This window comes from Notolabrus celidotus, chromosome 13 (assembly GCF_009762535.1).
Source record: "Notolabrus celidotus isolate fNotCel1 chromosome 13, fNotCel1.pri, whole genome shotgun sequence".
In the NCBI taxonomy this organism is placed as follows: domain Eukaryota; kingdom Metazoa; phylum Chordata; class Actinopteri; order Labriformes; family Labridae; genus Notolabrus; species Notolabrus celidotus.
In genome coordinates this window covers 15,335,837-15,355,625 of record NC_048284.1, presented here as the reverse complement: position 1 = coordinate 15,355,625, position 19,789 = coordinate 15,335,837, and the positions used below count along the sequence as shown (strand labels likewise).

General features: G+C 39.7%; 2 protein-coding genes across 2 annotated transcripts; one reads left to right on the top strand and one right to left on the bottom strand.

The window, feature by feature from the left end:
- Window positions 1–3,693: 3,693 nt before the first annotated feature.
- On the bottom strand, window positions 3,694–8,906 carry LOC117823669. The gene is made up of 6 exons (XM_034698896.1): window positions 8,692–8,906; window positions 7,730–7,766; window positions 6,257–7,297; window positions 5,533–5,687; window positions 5,346–5,438; window positions 3,694–4,766 (listed from the first exon to the last, which is right to left on the bottom strand). The coding sequence occupies exons 3-4, from the start codon at window positions 7,289–7,291 to the stop codon at window positions 5,571–5,573; spliced, it is 1,152 nt and encodes a 383-aa protein (XP_034554787.1). The 5' UTR covers window positions 7,292–7,297; window positions 7,730–7,766; window positions 8,692–8,906; the 3' UTR covers window positions 3,694–4,766; window positions 5,346–5,438; window positions 5,533–5,570.
- A 2,055-nt stretch (window positions 8,907–10,961) lies between these two features.
- On the top strand, window positions 10,962–13,432 carry fosab (v-fos FBJ murine osteosarcoma viral oncogene homolog Ab). Its single transcript, XM_034700013.1, has 4 exons — window positions 10,962–11,249; window positions 11,696–11,917; window positions 12,031–12,138; window positions 12,252–13,432. The coding sequence occupies exons 1-4, from the start codon at window positions 11,118–11,120 to the stop codon at window positions 12,921–12,923; spliced, it is 1,134 nt and encodes a 377-aa protein (XP_034555904.1). The 5' UTR covers window positions 10,962–11,117; the 3' UTR covers window positions 12,924–13,432.
- The last annotated feature ends 6,357 nt before the right edge of the window (window positions 13,433–19,789 follow it).

The window sequence follows — 19,789 nt, the reverse complement described above, 5'->3', positions numbered from 1 at the left end:
CGCAGACGGACGTGTGTGTGTGTGCGTGTGTGTGTGTGTGTGCGTGTGTGCGTGCGTGTGTGTGTGTGTGTGCTTGTGTGTGTGTGTGTGTGTGTGTGTGTGTGTGTGTGTGTGTGTGTGTGTGTGTGTGTGTGTGTGTGGCTGTGTGGCTGTGTGGCCCACTCTCTCACATTCACAAAAGAAAAAGTGAAACATGCGCTAAAAGACTGTCCCGTCATGCATTGTACCTGATAACAGCGTCATTGAATGCGTCTTGAATGGACAGAGAGGCGTTGCTTTTAGGACACGAAGAGGAGTCCGAATCCCTGCATTTGACCCACATTATGAAATAAGAGGATGTACATAATTTTATACATCTGCAAATGCATTATGAAATTATGGTAACATTGTCATCCTAACTACAAATGTTAGACATCTGCTCTCCATAGGTTCACTTATTTTCTGGGCGTTATTATTCCAATGTAAATCCATTGGCACCAGATAGGCATTAGCCCATTCCCACATAGCTACAGTGAGCTGCCATTAGAAAGTGCATTGTTTGAGCCATTTTTAGATTTCAAGTGACATCACAAATCCACTGGAGTGAAAGCGATTGACGCTGAAAAGAGGGGGCCTCTCCCCGCTCAGAGGGGCTGCGCTCCCAGCGGCTTCCCGGCAGTCACAGCCCCCCTCCGGCCATATTTACTGGCACATGATAAGGTGGTCCGCATTAGACCTTTCAGTGTACGGTCCGGGTTCAAAGGTCGGACATTAAGTGCAGACACCCTTCACTACAGCACAAAGGCTTGTTTTCAGCAAGGTAACCTGAGCGTGAACGTGCGCGGAGCAGTGGAGTTTATTTTTAGCGTCAGTGACATCAGCGTTCAAAGTTCATGTAAATGAGGCAAGGAGATCATTTCAGTCTGCTGTGCTACTGCTGCTACAGTATGTGATGACACGTATAAGCTTTGTTCACAATACCTGGAAATGGTATTGAAAGACTCTTTGATTAAATACAATTAATAGCAAACGGATAAGTATGAAATGAAAAAGTATGCGAACTTAAGAATGTGAGGGTAGCTAGATTAAATGTTTTAGTGCACATACTTTCCCCTAAATTAAAGTTATGAAAACATAATATCATCAACACATAACCCTCCTCTTTGTGGCTTTCAGTTAAATTATATTATAGGCTGCATATCTTTTTCGATGTTTAACCTAATAATAATAATAATAATAATAATAATAACAATGATAATTATAATTATTAGTAGTAGTAGTAGTTGTAGTATAATAATAATAATAATAATATTAAAAATAATGATAATTGTAATAAAAATGATATTAAGACCTTTTATTTATACAGCACATTTAAAAACATGTTTACAAGTGTTTACAAAAGTGGGTTGACAAAAAAAAGGATAAAAGAATAAACCTGTGACAGAGAGAGAGAAATTTAAAGAAAATTCGAACAGTGCAAAAACAAGAATAAATGCAAATTAAACAGAATAAAGTGGTGAAACATTAGACCAATAAATCATTGTTATATAGGTTTAAAAAAGCATTAAAGTACAATAAAAAAGTTTTTCGGAAGAGTACGACATCACATCAGTAAATATAGAAAAATATAAGTGAAAAAGGAAATAATAAAACATTAGTCTGTGACCTCGGAGTAGTCTAAATTGTTAATGTTACATCCATCTCTTATTCCTGCCTTCGGTCTCATCCTGCTTCTAGAACTACAAACATTGCTCAGAACAAACAGCCAAGGTCAGCGTTGTTGTATTGTAAAAATATGTTCTTGCCAACCAGTCAAACAAAGTGCTCAAATAATCCACAAGTTCCACGGGTTGTTTGGTGTCCTGTGTCATAGGACAGTGCAGTCTGAGAGACACAATAAAAACAGAGCTCTCACTCTGACAGAAATTCCGGGCAATGTGCTGACGTCATGACTAGACGTTCTGAGTGACGTTCACAGCCGACAATGAAGAGACAGGTTTTGGTTTTCTGGTGCCGAGTGAGCCGTCTCCACAACATACACGATCGTTGTTGCTATGCAAAACGGGGACGTCACTGACGCGAAGAGGTGGAGTGTTGCTAGGGCAACCAAGAATGTTGAACAAAACAGGAGCGCGGGAACCAGAGCACGAGTCCTTTAACCTACATTGATGCACTTTGGTATAATAACACTATTATACACTATTATTAATAAGTATCGTAAGGCTTTAAATAGACCTTTAATTGAACTTATTTTTAACTACAGCCTAGGTTGTGGAAGGATCTACAATGTTCACCCAACACCTTAGGCTAATGAAGGGCACAGAGCTAATATAGAAAGCCACTATTATGAAAGTAAGGAGGTCTGTTGTGGCTGGAGAATTGTTAGCCGACTCTTCAGCCTTTTTTTTTTTGTACCTTTCTTAAAAAATGTGTCCTATACTTAACAAAGTAAATTGACTTTGATTTTACTTGCCACTTACTGTACTTTACTAGAATATAATTTTTTGGGGATACTTATTACTTTTACTCCACTGCATTTGAAAGACAAACATACTTTTGACTTCACTACATTTCTACCAATGCTCTAGTTACTTCCTACTTTTGCTTTGAAGTCAGCTCATGAATTTCCTTCTCTTTTCTGAAATCTGATCCTTAAGACAGTTAAATGTGTTTGTGTAGTTCTGTTTGTCTCAGAGGTTTAGTCATACTTGTACCTCGTTCATTCAGGATGAACATTTCAAACTAAGTTGTCTGTGCTTGGAGTAACTTAGTTGTTGTTTTTATTACATGGTATAGTTTTTAGAGATTTCAAGTGATGGTTTCTAAATAAACATAATGTAACAGAATGTACTCTTGTATGTATTCTTGACTGCACTTATGTATTGTGAAAATACAATGTTTTGAGATATTTTAAAAAGTTCTTTGAATACTTAAGTTTTTTTAAAAGCAACTACTTCAGTACTTTAACTCAAGTAATAATTGGACAGAGCAACTTCCACTTGTATTAGAGTAATATTTGACCTGGAGTATCTATACTTTGACTTAAGTAATGATGCTGTGTACTTTGTCCACCACTGCCTATAACCCTCTAGAACACTATGCTCCCAACACGCAGGCCTCATATTGTGAATGCTGCCTCAAAGCTGTTTACTTCTGTGTAAACTTGAAAGGGAGAGTCACCAGGATTCCCTCTCACCACATATGTAGGGAAAGACCTTTATTATTGTGCCTGAACATCCCTGAGAAAAGCTGTTGTGGAAAAGTACACCTAACAAACCGGTTATCAGTTTGCTACGCAACTAAACACGCCCTACACTGAAAAAAGAAAAACATTGGTTGAACTTAAAAAAATTGAGGTAATCATTCACATCTAATATTTTTTCGTTGACTCAATGTAAAGTGACGCGTTCTGTTTAATCTAAATTTTTTGAATCCATGCAAACTGTTATCTGATAGTGAGGCAAACTAATTATTTTGAGTTGACCTAAATTAAAAACAAATATTGCATTCATTGACTTAATGTAGATATTCCTTTCAGTTTAACCTAAAAAAGATTAGTTACATTTAATCGTAAATGAAGGTTAAAGCAAACTAATTATATTAAATTGCCCTTAATTAATAAATATAAACATTTCATAATACTGAAAATTTGTAGAAACTAATCTTTAAAAATGCTTTAAATATATTTTGAAAAAATTTAATAAACACATCAAATTATTTCAGAACACATGTATTTATTGTTCTATTGTTTTGTTACATTTCGCAACTGTGAAACATGTAAACACACATTTCTCACTTTGGTGCATGGAACAAGTGGTACAATTGTTACTACTGCAATACAAATTAAATTGTTTTCTAGAGGATTAGTGAACTCAGAAAATCTTTTAAAAGTACTTAGCCAACTTTGCTTGGTGATGTTGGTAGACTCTAAACTTTGATAAAACCATCTGTAAATACTGCAGTGAACACGCATTCATGTTGATACTATTTATTTTTCTCATACAGAACTCTCAAAACTGTCGGTTGTAAAAAAAGTAACCACCAATGGGGGGATCAAGAGAGTCCATTCAACTTAATTCTGTGTACTATGAGCTGCAAAGCTTGGTGCAGCCATTTAGCTGGTAATCATTGAACATTTGCAGACATATCTACAAATACTACAGTGCAAATGCAGTTCTTTTTCAGTGCAACCTCTGAAAATAAGCTTTTTCAAAAGGATTTAAAATCTTCAGTGCCAGCACAATTTCTCCCCAACATCTTTTAATAACACTTAGCGGACTTTGACCTGAGGCTGGTATTCTCTTTACCCTTGGTACAAACATTTACAATTGCAATGAACATGCAGTCATGTGACTGGAACCTCCAGCAACAACCTCTCCTGTAATGAACTGTCTTAAGTGTAGACTGTGGAAATAAATCAACTAAATATTAAACCACCAATAGAAAGGAAACAAGTGTAGTGAGTCAGTGCAACTCAACTCTTCCTACTCTGAGCTGTACAGCTGGTTGCAGAGTTTGTTAACTTTCGGGCTCATCTTTTTCCGATCAAGATCCATCAAGACTTTTTGCACAAACTCAAAGGTGGATTCCAATTTCTTTGGATACTTCAGATTGAGTGTGTATATGAGCCCAAAGATCATGGTAAAAGCTTCTGCAACTGAAGGCAAACCATTGAGAACCTCTGTTCCTTCGATGATGATCTTGATGTCTTTGGGTGGGTGGAGAGGATCCTCCTTTCCTGTGGTCAAGATTGCCATGGCTGTCTGCCTCAGTTCTTCAGTCTCATCCTGTGAAAAAATAAAATATATATAAAGGTTGTAGTGTATTCACATTACATACATGGCTAAAGTGGTCACTTTCATCTCAAGACTTCATTTTAAAGGAATGTGGTTGCCACTGTATTTATAATGATTAGACAAGTGGCCCCAAGTATTTTTATCTTGAGCACCATAGAACAAATGGTGGTAGGAGACTGAGATTTTTTATCTAGACAAAACTTACAGGAATATGAATTTGTGCAATGTTTTATGGATTTCTTGCCTTTCATCTCAAAGTATTTTAATTAATATTAAACGATTAATTCAAATCACAAGTATCACCTCTACAGTCATAGACAATTTATGCTAATTTCATATAGTTTTCGGTCCAAATCATGCCTTTTTTGCATTGTGAGTAAGTCTCATAAACTGAGTATGACTATAAAGCTGAGGCACGTGAAATTAAAGACCTTGTATATGTTCATGTGTATTTATGCATTATTTATAGTGGTCATATTTTATGAACCTTAAACGCACTGTATAAAATTACTTTTTTGCCCTCCAGGTTTAAGCCCCTTCACTATTTGTGAGAGCGTGAGATGCCCTTACCTGGGATTCTTTGATCAGGTGCTCAACACGTTCCCCCAGGTAGATCATCAGAGATGTGAGGATGCACTCTCTTCTAGTGTTGATGTCCAAAGTCTGATTGAGAACAATTACTATTAATTACAATCACAAACACACAAGGAAAATAAATATTCAGCATGGATCTGATGAAAAACCCATTCCAAGATACCTCATCTAAAAGCTGCAAGATCCTGGACGTCTTCTGTCTTACGGCTCCCCCCTTTCTCCTGATGACCTCCAACAGTTGGCGGAGATTTTATCTAACTGTGTAAATAACTTGGTCTCCAAGGGGACTGTTGTTATTCTCATGAACTCAGCATTGATCTATAAAAAAAAACAGAAACAGTAGCGCATACAAGATTAAGTTTGAAAATGTAGATTTTTTTTTTACAGCCACAATTACAGCTTAAAGTTTGGTGACACTGTTTCAAGATATATTTTTTGTCTATGTCAAATTTGCAATGAAGCAATTGATCATTATAACGGGTGCTTCTGATGTCAAATAAAGGCCACCTTAAAATAGGGACATCATAAATGTAATCAATGCAAAGCATTTGTTCATTAGGTAGACATTAACGTGTATATTATGCCCCTGGCACTGCGTTGTATTTTTTTTTTTTAGATGGGTGATATTCAAACCTGAAAGGAAAGAAGTGGTCATAAGTTTAACCGTTTCATTTCCCAAAATAAATTCTCAGAAATGTATAAAGTTATGCCTAATTGTTTTTATTATGTCCTGGTTATAAGCTACAAGACTATTTCTTGTATAGATTGAATAGTTCTTACTCTAAGCGCCATGTCTGTAACAATACACTACAGGCAGATCTGCAAAGAAATATGTTAGCAATATAATGAGCAAGCGTGTTGGAGGTCATTTTCATCCAAAAACATACCTCTTCCATCTGAAAAAGTGCAGGCCATCTCTCCAAGATGTCTTCAATGCCAGGCTTCTGATGCACTATTTCTTGTCTTCGGTATCCAAAAGTCTTTGCCATCTTCTCTTTAATTGTTTGTCGGTTGTTTCGTTTCTTAAGTTCTGCCAAGAGGGAAATCCTCTCTTGTTCCAGGCTTTCTTCAGTCTCGCCAAATGGCAAGGATGGAAAATGGTTGACCTCCGCTCGTCTAGGTCTCTTTACATTCTTTGCTGGATAGGCCTCCTCTTTAGACTTGGACTTCAAAGAATTAACAGCGACCTCTGGAGATGTGCCGTGTGCTTTAAGTAGAGTTCGGTAATTGGCCATTTTCACCTTAAGCCTTTGTTTCCATCCATAGCTCTCATTGAAAGACCCTGGTTCTCTCAGACACGGGTGCTTACTTGTCAGTGCAACAGCAACATCGCTAAAGTCTGCATCTGTAGGGTATGCTTTGTATTCGTAGACCTTTTCAGCCAGTTTCTCCAGTATGTCTGATAGCATTCTTGAGCCGGGTGTCAGTCTGGATTGGCTTCTTGCATACTCTGCATCTGCTATCTGTAGTTGACATTCAGTGTCAAAAGAGAAAAGTGGGATGGGAAAAACTTGTGGCCACTGCTGTGTCCTTAATGAGTCTGGGGAATGGCTCAGCAGTTCCGTGTCATCTGTGTGTGCAGACCCTGAGAAGGAGTCTTCACTGTTCATCCCAGGTGATGGGGTGCCACTTGTTAAGTTGTCAACTGGATACAAGACAACAGTTGTGTTATCGGGATCTAACTGGATAACTTTGATAACTGACAGATCCTTAATGACACTTGTAGAGGTCAGATTTACAAAGATGTTCCCAAAGTCAGTGTCCCTGTACTGCAGCCTAATGTACCCTCCTAATCCACATGCGTTCATGACCTCGTCAATGAGCTCTTCTGTTGAGTTGGGAATCCCATTGCGTAGTTGCACTCTGACACTGTTGTCTTCGCTCAAGATGACCAGCAATCGGACTGGAGCAATATCTGCCATGGTGCCCTGATGAAAGGAGAGAGAGTAAGAGAGAGTGAAAGAGAGTGTTAGTGTGCGTTTCTGAGGTCTGAGTATGGGTGTATGCATGAGATGGTGAATAGTGTGTGTGTGAGCAAGTTAGTGTCTGTGTGGAGTGAGACTATTATTGCATGTGTATGTTTGTCTAAATGTGTATGTTTGTCTAATCTAAATTAAGTGTAAACTGATTATCAATATGCTTCTATTTTATATTATGAATGGATAAATTGCACAATACACGAATAGCTAACAATTTGGTACATTTCAAGTGCATGTCTTGATGTCATAGTGTTGAAAACCAACCTTTCCACTTAGAATTAGCTAGGCCCTGTGAAACTATGCCTAATAAGAATTGAACAAAAAATAATTTGGGCAGTGAATTACAAATCACATGTTTTAAGGTATGAACAACTAACTTACCACAATAAACAAGCCTGGCAGCTTTTCAGACGTTACACTGCAAGAAAACAAGCAAACTTAGGTTAACTTTAGCTGAAATGATGCTTGCTACAATACAGACACTTTCAGACAACAGCTTTATTTATCAGATATTAACGTAAGATATGTCAATTATTAATTTGATAATTTTTCATTTTTTAAGAAAACAGCCACTACTCAGAAATAATGGGCAATGGCTCTACAACTAAGAAAAAGGTCTGATGCAGATATACAGTACAATTGACAATGCCTCCATCCTGATTCCTGACACTCACACGCATGCACATAATCTCTCTCTCTTCCACACACATAATCACACAACACAGAAACGTGTGTGGCTCCATAGTTTCATTTGCACGCAACTCGTCCACGGACCTAACATGCGCATGTTTCGGATCAAGGAGTGACCGTGATAACTTGTGACTTCCGGCCAAATGTGCTGCAGTCAGAACAGCTGCTGAAAAATGTCCTGGCGGCTGCCTCCTTGTTTAATTTTACATGCTGATGAGTATATTTCAACATTCTTAAGAAAAACTAATCAAGAGGCGAGGTCCATGCGGGATATCAACAACCGGTGTGACGGCGAAAACTCGCGTGTTCGCCTGGAGGTCACAAGTTAACGCGGTCACTCTTTAAAACGTAACACCCCTCATGGCTCCCGTTAACAGTAATATTACTTTAACGTTACTAATCAAACATTTAATACGACTTAGAAGTGCAAGCTACAGTAACCAGCAATTTAGCCATGGGTATGACGTTTACTAACAAACGTATGATTATAGCTTGTTATTTGCAGTGGGCTGTAAGCTAGCAAACTGAGTTCAAGACGGTTAATCCGATGTATAATTATTGACGCTTGCGCTAGAAAACGCAGGCGACCCTGCAATGATAATAAGAATAACATTAATACCACTTTCTAAAAGCTTTATTATGTTTTTCCTTACCTGTATTAAGGTTTCCCTCCGTCCAAGAGTCGTAGAGACTGTAGATGGACTCGACCGTTACTGCCAAATCCTTAGGTTTCGTTTTCCGGAACACGCATGCGCAAAACAAGTCAAACCTGATATTTTCACATTGATTAAATGAATAACTTCGTTTTGATGTCAAATTGCAAATTTATGTTGAAACGAACTAAAAAATATATATTCCATCATAAACACAACCCAGAAAGTATAGTTTAAATGTAAAAATGATTAATTTTGATCCAATGGAATGAGAATAAATACATTAAACGAACAACAGCAATGTTTTACTTTTTTCAGTGTAACTTGTATTGCAGACATAGAGTACAAGAACCGCCTGGGGCAGTGTACACATGTAAGTGCGTCTGCTCTGACATGGGCTCATCAAATAACCTGCTTGAAGTTTGTTTACATAGAAGTGTTTTGGTTGTAGGCAAATTAGCAACATTTCATTAAACCCTTTCAGTAAAGAGACTAAGTGTGAATAAACTGCTTGTGTGTCAGTTAGCACTTATCTTTGATATATCGCTTAATCTAATTTAATTCCTAACTTTGCTCTTATTCTGACTATTCAGCCCATGAGACTAGATTACATCATACATTATTAGCTTGATTTTAATAAGAATGCAAATGCAGAAAGTGTATAAAAACATACTAAAACTATTATCAATTTTACAGAACATTGCCTCCAGAGTTTTGAAATTTTGAGGAAACTCCACACTCCTTAAAGAGATGAATGAGTTTTGAATTCTTTGATTTCTGACAGGTTAAAAAAAAGTAAAAAATGCATTTTTCCTACCAGTTTCATACATTTGGCAACTTTTATCTTCTTGGGAGTTCTAAATAAAATTGCATTTTAAAAGCCTCTGGAATTATTTTTTGGCAGGTACTGAAATAAACCGTGATGCTGCATTATGACATACGGAAGCAAACAAGACTGTCAGCAACATGACTGATGATTTCTGTAGTTTTTTAAAGTCTGTCAATTTGTCCACTTGGGTGCCAAAATCAACACAATCAAAAAGTTCCTCAGGAGCTTTAAACTTGGTCAGAAACATAGTTATGATCTTGCATAATCACACACTCATATAACGCAAACTCTCTCTTAAGCTCAATCAGGCCACAAGTTGGGATTAAAAGCAATTGGTATAATAGTAAATTGGGCTTGATATCAGGTGGGTGTGTGTTAGGCTACCAACACGAGAGCAGGTGGAGTCAGAGAGGATGGTTGGTTTGGAAAGTGATAGTGATAGTGATGAGAGGTGGGGCTCTGACTGATAGAGTGATGTGTCTGAGGCAAACAGATCCTGTCTGGTGACTGGAGGTCACCCAAATAAGGGAACGCAATTTTCATTTGGGGCAATGTTGCTGCTAAATCTTCAGTCAGTCATATCATTCAGTCAGACACAACAAATATTTTTAAAATAGCTTTAATTCTTACATTTGGAGTGTAACAGTAATATAGTTCCTTTAGGATATTATTAGCATTAGATTGTGTGTGTATGGTGCATGAAGATTAAAATGTCACTTCGTTAATTAACAATGTTATACTGGACAAGTGAGTCCAAAGCAACTTATCTAAGATGGGGTGTCAAAAAGCTGCAGCATTTGCCTCTGGTGGTGCCATGCTACTAAAAAGGAGAATACATAGATACATTGATTTTTTTCAAAGTGTGAGCTTTAAAATGCATTAGAAAGAAATAAGCATGTTGTTCTTATTTCTAGTTAACTGATAAATGTTCAGTGTCATTCTTATTTCCTAACAGACAAATCTGCATGTTTAACTTTACCTCTGATCTACTTTGGTGTGTAGGATGTACTTTTGCTGACCATTATCCCAATTCTTCAGTTTTCACAACAGCCTCTGTGTTTGTTGTCTTATATAACGTCATGTCGCTGTCGGCCAGTCGGATGGTGTATTTCCCAGCAAGGTCCGCCCCTTTTACAGGATGCACCATATTTGGAAAATGACGTCTTGGGGATACCGTTCTGGAATATTCCATTTCTTGAAGGCACGAGTAAAACTTTCTCTCTATATATTGCTTTTCGTCTTCAACAGCCCAAACTAAGAGTGAGTATTTACATATTAGTGCATTTTTACTTTGTTAACAGCGATACTTTGTATTTTCTCTGAGTTGTTGTGGAGATGTTTTGCTGTTTTCTCCCCGCGGTGTCACGTTAGGAGCGCTCCCCTCTGCCTACGTCATTTGACGGTCCGGTCTCAGGCTATATAAACGCTCCTAGCTGCAGGAGGTGGCATTCAAACTTTGAGTAGCAGAGCAACAACAGCACAAACGAAACCAGGAGCTGACTTTTAGAGTTCCTCGCAGACATTTTTGAAGGATTTCCTCACTCAAGGGTACATTTTCTCCTTCGTTTGGATCTTCCTACTTGTTTGTTTGGAAAAGATGATGTTTACCGCTTTCAACACGGAGTGCGATTCCTCCTCCCGCTGCAGCACCGCTTCTCCGTCCGGTGACAACCTGGCATATCCATCGCCAGCGGGATCTTACTCCAGCATGGGGTCTCCCCACTCTCAGGTATGTCCTGTCATATATTCAACTTTTAATCCAGTGAAAGCTCTATGGTACCTATGTGTATTTGAATGTGTGTGCAATGCAAGGAAGAACATGTAAAGATATAGCCAAGTTAAGCATTCATATATTGACTCTTGAATTTTAAAAATAAACCCAGATGCTGCCTGGTGAACATTGAAAAAAACAAAAACAAATAGCATATATGCTAAACTGTGCTTCAAATAGTCTACTGACCTGCACTTCACAATGCAAGGCAAGCTTCATTCATCCACCTGGAAACTCCTCAGTGAGAGTGTAACGTCATGGCTGACATCATATGGATATTTTTAACCAACCCAGCTTTTTATAGGTCCCCTGCATCATTCATAGACACCCTGTAATGCTGCACCCCCTCTTCCTGACAGCATGAAACATGTACTGATGATTCTCTTGCTTCATTTCCCTCACAGGATTACACTGACCTGACAGCATCAAGTGCCTCCTTCATCCCCACCGTCACAGCCATTTCAACAAGCCCAGACTTGCAGTGGATGGTGCAGCCTTTGATCTCCTCAGTGGCCCCCTCTCATAGAGCTCACCCCTACACCCCCAGCCCCGCCTACTCCAGACCAGGCATGAGGTCTGCAGCCTCCAAGGCTCACAACTCTCTGAAGAGGGGCAGAATGGACCAGGTAATTATCTGATCATGCACTTTAGGTGTTACATAACAAGTATGAACTTAAAAATTAAAAGTACTGATTATCACCGAGCTGGAGGCTTAACTTTTTTTCCCTCTTATTTTCAGCCCGCATCCGAGGAGGAAGAAAAGAAGAGAGTTCGCAGAGAGAGAAACAAGCAGGCAGCAGCTAAATGCCGCAACAGGAGGCGAGAGCTTACAGACACTCTGCAAGCTGTAAGTTTGCCACAAATTTACCAGCTCTCATTAAAATGTATTATCACTGCAGCTAGCACAGCTATCCAACAGCCAAGCTAACGCCACTTCCTCTTTTTCTCTCCCCCTCACAGGAAACTGATGTGCTGGAGGATGAGAAGTCCAGCCTGCAGAATGATATTGCCAATCTCCTGAAGGAGAAGGAGAGGCTTGAGTTTATTCTGGCTGCACACCAGCCCATCTGCAAAATCCCCTCAGAGCTAGACACTGAGTTCTCCATCACTACCATTTCTCCTGCCCACCCTTATCTCTCCACCAAGGTGTCCCCCCAGCCTCAGACCACCATCCCAATTGCATCCATCCATTCTAGCCAGCCTACCTTCACCTCACCCTCCAACTCCATCTTCTCTAGCAGCAGCTCCGTCCTGTCCACCGCCACTGTCTCAAGCAGCTCAGTCAAGATGTCAGATCTGGAGTCCTCAGTCCTCGAGGAGTCTCTGGATCTGCTGGCAAAGACAGAGATGGAGACGGCACGCTCAGTGCCAGAGGTCGACCTGTCCAACTCCGTCTACACAACTCAGGACTGGGAGCCACTTCATGCCACAACCAATACCAATGACTTTGAGCCCTTGTGCACGCCTGTGGTGACCTGCACACCTGCTGGCACTACCTTCACGTCTTCATTTGTGTTTACCTTCCCAGAGGCTGAGACCTTCCCCACCTGTGGCATCGCCCACAGGAGAGGAAGTAACAGCAATGACCAGTCCTCTGACTCCCTCAGCTCACCAACCCTGCTGGCCCTTTAAAGACTCTTCCAGAAACAATCAATCTTCCTATCAAGCACATTTTTCTTCATGTATGAGACAGATGTGCAGATCACAGGGCTATGGAAAGGACTTAAACCAATTATTTTATTTGCCTATCTATACTTGCATATGACACCAATGTAGCAAGTTAAAAAGCATGTTTCAAGTAATACCACCTTGTAGTTTTATGAGTTCATATATGATTTCTGGTGCTAGATAAAAAAAAAAAAAAAGTTGTAGTGTTGATGTGTTTTCAGAGCAATAGTTAATATTGATCCAGTTTGTTTTTCTGGTTGATGGAATGTGAGAGTAATTGTGAACTTTTGTGAAACTTAAAACTGACGTGCTTTGTCTTTACCATGGTCTGAGTGGTCTATCTTTTAGTATGAAGTTTTCTGTGAAAACATCAGTGGTTTTAATTTATGAAATTTCAATTTATTTTTTTACAAAAAGAGTTAACTATGATTGCTGTTTGTATGATATGTAAATAAAAGATAGTGATATTTCAATTGACTTATCTGTCTGGTTGACTCATATTTTCACTTATTGTATGCACACATTTAATAATGTTTTTGTTTTACAAATACACTCTTTGAAGTATGGTAGAGAAACAGCTTCAGTGGGGATCAACACGTAATTAAAATAACATCTAAATTTAGCCTCTTTAAGGAATAGCTGTTTTTTTCCTGCAGCTCCACTACACGGCTCTATTTATTGTTCCGTCTGTTGCCAAGGTTAACTATACGTCAGGACTCTGACGTCAGTGCGTTCTTTCCATTTTTTTAAATTTGCAGGCATAGCGCGGTGACGTTTTACTTCCGTGCCCAAATATAGAACATTAGCACAGTTTGTTGCTGTCAGCCACCACAGCTGAAAGCAGACAAACAGCTCGGTCAGAGGACTTTTATCCGCTTAAATATTAATCTAAGTGCTCGATTTAGAGTTCTCTTTCCACGGTATGTCTTGTTTGGCTATTGGTGTGCCTTTAGAAAACAGTTCAAACGTTATTCATTGCTTTCCCAATCGAGGCGACATGCTTCTCAGCCACTGCACGCTTTTGGTTATACAACAGAAATCGCTAGAGGATCCGAATGCAACATTTCAGCCACGATCTACTTTGGTTTGATTTATTCTGTACACCCGGAAGCCTTGCATTTGTCAAAATATCACCTCCCACAGTCAAAGAAAGATGTGAGTTACAGCACAATGTAAGAAATGAGTCTGCAAGAATGATTAATAAAGCACAGATATCAGTTTTGAATACAAGAAAAAATCCTGAGCATATGCAAACAGCTGGAGATGAAGTGTAAGGTTATTCTCTTTTTTTCCAGCCTGTACTAACTCTTCCTGCAAATCAGAGACAAAATCTAAGGCAGCAGCACATCTGGGCAGCTCTATGTACCCAAAATGAAAGTCTCTGATACAGAGTCTGCAAATGAATATGAACTTTGATGTATTGGGATCCAGATTTTTTAAAAGTCTGAAATGGTATCTTTTTACAAATAAACAGGTAAGGTTGCAGACCCCTGTGAGGATAAAAGCATATTGTTGTAGCCTATTGTTGTATAAGAAACACACAACTGACTCAAAATGTTTGGCCTTAAACTTTTTTTTTTTTTTCCCCCAGTTTTTCTCTAGATGATTTTTCTCAAACCATGGCTTCATGTTTATACTCCCTAAACTTGGAGTTACATGCATCTGTCTGGACCTCCAATCCTGACATTTGAATTTTTTTTCCAACCTGGATTGTTGCTTAGACCAATTCATCAACACAGAGACACTAAGTTCATCATGCACACAATGGTCAGTCATCAATGAAATTTCAAAGGAATCTGAGTGATGATAATGTCATGTCAGAGTATGCACATTGTCACGGACCTCTACTACCCCACCCTGTACTTCTCACTCTTTCACCTCACTATGTTAAGAATCAGAAGGCGAGGCAGATTGCTTAATTGCGTTACGCAGGAAATGCGTGTTGCAAGTGCACGACAGACGGGCCAAGTGGAAGACTACCATCGCACAATAGCTAACTTGCCCTGACGCTTGAACCCTTCCAGTGTTGACGCACCCTTTTTATGCAACACAGGTTAAGATATCAGCAGCTGTTTGTCTGCTTCCTGTTGGCCAACACCTCCAAAGTAAAACCTGAAAACCAGTCATTCACATATTTGATGTAGGCTAGTCTAAAGTTGCAGAATGCTTCTTTTCTGCAGAATCTCAAACATGCCAAGAATTGGGGCCTTATTTTGTTAGCACTGTGCTGTTGTATAACTGCTGTACCTGCTTTTCTTTTGCACTTTAGTAGAGCCCCTTATTCCTTTATTTTTGCTCTATGTGCGACGATGCAGCACCAAATAACTCTGTCTATTAATACCCCCTTTGCCAGCCCTGGGGAGATGGGGAAGCAGCAGAAATAGCAGGTGCCTATTGCTTCTTTTAACATCAGCATCAACAGCAGTAAAATTAGACCACTATGACGCCAACCTGCGTCGGTGCTGCAACCCAGGGGAGGAAGCAAGCAGCGTACGCCTGATAGAAAGAGAGGAGGGAAGTAAGAGCGAGGGGAGGGGAGGGGAAGAGAGGGTGGTAGACAGAGATCCCTGGCTCGGTGTAATTGCGAGCACAGTGATGATGAAACAGTTGAGTTCGCCTCCGTGTCACAGTGAAACTTGTCCCTTGACACCTTTCTTTTGTTGAGAGAAGAATCCAGGATTACTTCACGGTCTTCCCTCTGTGTTTTTCTAAGTGACGAATGGATATAGCCATGTAGTCAGTTGTGCATTTACAAATACACCAAATTACACTTTAAAGGAAGCAAATGCCTTTACTTTGAAGACATTTTACAATCACCAGAATGAGTCCCATGTAGATATTCCACAATGGCAGTCATCTGTGACTGGTCATCAAAAGTAGCTTCATTGTAGTCTGTTCTCTTATCAGTTTGTGTCTGCCTTTTATTTGTATTTTCAGTATCCAGAGGTGATAAAATATATAACTCAAGGTATGACAGCAATCAATTCAGGGTGTGTAGACACTTGCGTCAGCATACATGCCCATTTCCGGAAGATTCCAACTCTGCAGAGTACAATTTTAATGACCTGCTGAACCAGTGCCCGAGGATGATAAAATATCAGTCAATCAATAGTATGATTGTTGAGGTAACTTTCCAGGTGCTTTGGATTTTAACAGAAATATTTAGTCAACTCTAAAACTATTGAAATGTAGTTTAGCTACAGATTTATGGACACAACGTTGAAAGAGTTTAATTTCTAGCATAAAGACCTCTGCAGCATGGAGGTGTGTGTGTGTGTGTGTGTGTGTGTGTGTGTGTGTGTGTGTAAGAAGCTATTCTTAGAGGTTTTTTGACGCACTAAGCTACAATACTGAAGGGATTTCTCTATCCAATAATTACTGTTCACTTAGTACCAGACTCCCCACACAGCAGCGTGTCCTCGTCTCGTCTCATGGGATCAGTAACAAGGATGTTTCCTTGGAAACTGGACAGCTCTATCATATGTAATTGGGTAATCTCTGAGCTGCTGACAGAAAAATAATAGCTTTTGGGATCTTCAAAATACCCCAGTCAATGCAGAGTGTGATATTTCTGTTACGTAACCAGTATTTATCATTACCTCTAGACAGATTTTTATATAATAACTGGAACATTACAGACATATTTGTGTGAAAATCTATAGATATCAAATGTAAACATTTAGATGATTTAGAGATCAAGTAGAGAGAGGTTGTTTCTTATAATGCACACCAGAATCTTTCTGTTGGAGCTGGTTTAAAATAAAAAATGGTAGATGTTTATCAGTCAATTCTCATCTGCTGAAGCATGTGTCTACTCCCCAAAAGGGCTCATATACAACAGGATCACACATTCATTGTGAATGAGACCAGCTTCTCCTACTGGGTACCATACTGTTGAACCATCAAAAACATAAATATTAACACAAGTACTCATTCATAAAGAGCTGTGTCCCCTGACTGGAGTCAAGGACCCGCACAGAGATCTTCATTTAAAAAACAATTGCAACACAAGTTACCAAGATTATAATCCATAACTTCCCATGACTTGAACAGAGATGTAAAAAAGTTTCCTCACACTCTGCAGCTTTCATTATTACTCTCAGCAATAAGTAAGTAATGACCCAAAGGAGACCACGATCATGACTGTGTTGATGTACATTGGAAGTTAAGTAAATAATCTTCATGTAACTCAAGACTGTATAAACATGGTCGCAGCCTCAGGAAGGTCACCCTTATGCTTCTGAAGAACAAAGGTGAAGCTCATAGATGTTGGTTGCCATGTTGGAAATACTGACTTCATCTAACTCCCAACTACTAGAGGGTGGATTTGAGGCAAGCTTCTGGCCTCCTGCTGGTAAACAGCTACAAAGTACTGTATACACCTATCAGCCAGGGGTGTGTTCAGACTTTTTTGACTGGGGTGGCCAAACATGGGCACTGATGTTTGCAGGGGTGGCATGGAGTTACTGTACTGTATATGTGCAGACACACAGGAATTAATTTCTTTTTTTCACCCTCTCTATCTCCCAACTAAATACAGATGGAGATGACAAGCTACCAGGCAGTAACAATCCTGTCTCCCTGTCTAACTTCCTCTTCTAACTTTCATGGTGCACTGGATTAATTTGCAGCAGTTGCAACCACACCACCCTCCGGTCCCGCCCTTGGTGTCGATTAAACCCCCTTTACAGTTTGTGTGGGCTGTGTCCGAAATCTCTTACTCATTAACCACTCCCTACTCACAGCCTTAAGAGTTCTCCGAAGACGACTTTACAGTGAGCTCATAGGCCTAACTAAAAAAAATTGTTGGACAATACACACTGTCTCATCATGTGTATGATATCATTGCTGTCACAGACTGAGAATGTGCAGCTCGATGCCAGCCAGGGATCAATTAAATAAATAACAGTTTGAATCTTACTGCTAACCGACGTTACACCAAGCATATTTTCACAAAATAAGTGAATGAATAGAATAAAGTAAACGTGACAAATAGAATATTAAATATTTTATTTTAATAAAACAATAAAACCTTATTTCCCCCTCACAAGTCATTTGTTTATCTCGTGACTATAGACTATGATCTCAAGCCTGTCATCATTGAGAAAAATGTAATGTCTGTTGAAAACATCTACACCGAACTCTGGACTCAACCACAATACCCTCCGGAATTACTGTCCCATTTCCAGCCTCCCGTCCTATCAAAAATCCTTGAACGCACTGTTGCCCCCAGCTCGATGCCTATCTTAACTCAAATCAGCTCTACGAACCATTTCAATCCTTATTCAGAACCTCACAGCACAGAAACCCTTCTTAAAATCACGAACAACCTCCTTCTCTCATCTGATGACAACTCCCTCAGCATCCTCCTCCTCCTGGACATTAGTGCAGCTTTCGACACCCTCAACCACTCCATCCTCCTCACCCGCCTTCAATCCTCCCTCTGTATCACTGGCACTGCCCTCTCCTGGTTTAAAACTTACCTCTCTGACCACCACCAGTTTATCAGCACCAACAACCTGAAGCCCCCCTCTCTCATGGTGTCCCCAGGGTTTGGTGCTTGGTCCCCTTCTCTTCATCATCTACATGCTTCCCCTTGGTCACATCATACGCCGCCATGGCCTTCATTTCCACTGTTATGCCGACAACATCCAGCTTTACATTTCAACCCCATCCATCGCCGCTGCACCCCACACCACCCTCACACATTGCTGCTGAAACACTCATCCACGCCTTCAGCACCTCAAGACTTGATTATTGCAATAGCATCCTCTACGGTTCACCTAACACCCTCCTCAACTAATTACAACACATACAAAACTCAGCTGCACGCCTTCTCACTCACTCCCGCTCCAGAGACCACATCAACCTCCATTGGCTTCCCATCACCGCCAGAATACAGTACAAGATCCTCCTTATCACCAACAAAGCCCTCCATTATCTAGCTCCCTCCTACCTCACTGACCTTCTGCAGCCATACAATCCCACCTGCAACCTCCGTTCAACCAATGCCAAGTTACCCACCCCTCTCACCAAACCCAAGCAGAGAAGACATTTACTGCAATTTTTTAATAAAAGTAACTGCTATTACAAATTTGTCCTGTGGCGGGCGCATACAATCAAATGGCTGACAGAGTGCACCTGAACAGCACTCCGGGATTTTTTTTTCTCAAAATGAGGAAAACGAATATTTGCAGTTTGCATAATCTGGTTGAATTTCATAGACTTTTTATATTTCAAGATCCAATCAACACTAAAGTTTAGGTAAACGTAAACTTGTCACAGTAGAAGTGGTGGATCCACTATTTTCAAAAGGAGCCTCATATTGTGCATGTGCTTACCATACATGTGGGTGCGTCATAGGTGCGCTCCTTCACTACTAGCACTAGCACTAGCACTACACCCCTGCATACAACACTGTCCAGCAAGCAAACTGTTCATGCTGGAGCTGAGGGGTCCATAATGAGACTCATCATTGTGAAATACACAACAGCTGTGGATGCTAAACCTTAGTTTTTATTTCTGTAACTACAAACTTTTAATTTCTTTTAAAAAACTGAGTTTTAATGAAGTTTCATAACTAATTTTACTTTCTTCCTTGATCTTAGATTTTAAAATGTTTTATGTTTCCATGCTTATGTTTGTTTAATGTCATATTTTAAATTGGGTATTTTCTGACAAGGTATGGCGTTAAGGCATTAACCTGATATTAGATCTAAAATTAAATGTCAGGCATAGGGGGACCCTGCAGGGGTGTCAAGAGGTCTGAGCCAGCTTCGGCCTGCGACTCGATACAGAAAAGATTCAATGTGTGAGTCTTAATCCTTGGG

Bases quoted from the DNA above. Each gene is read 5' to 3' on its own strand.
- LOC117823669 (XM_034698896.1), bottom strand. From the start codon at position 7,291: ATGGCAGATATTGCTCCAGTCCGATTGCTGGTCATCTTGAGCGAAGAC. The intron at 5,688-6,256 runs GTATGTTTTTGG...TTTTTTTTATAG, and splicing joins CACTTTTTCAGATGGAAGAG to ATCAATGCTGAGTTCATGAG.
- fosab (XM_034700013.1), top strand. From the start codon at position 11,118: ATGATGTTTACCGCTTTCAACACGGAGTGCGATTCCTCCTCCCGCTGC. The intron at 11,918-12,030 runs GTAATTATCTGA...TCTTATTTTCAG, and splicing joins AGAGGGGCAGAATGGACCAG to CCCGCATCCGAGGAGGAAGA. The intron at 12,139-12,251 runs GTAAGTTTGCCA...TCCCCCTCACAG, and splicing joins TTACAGACACTCTGCAAGCT to GAAACTGATGTGCTGGAGGA.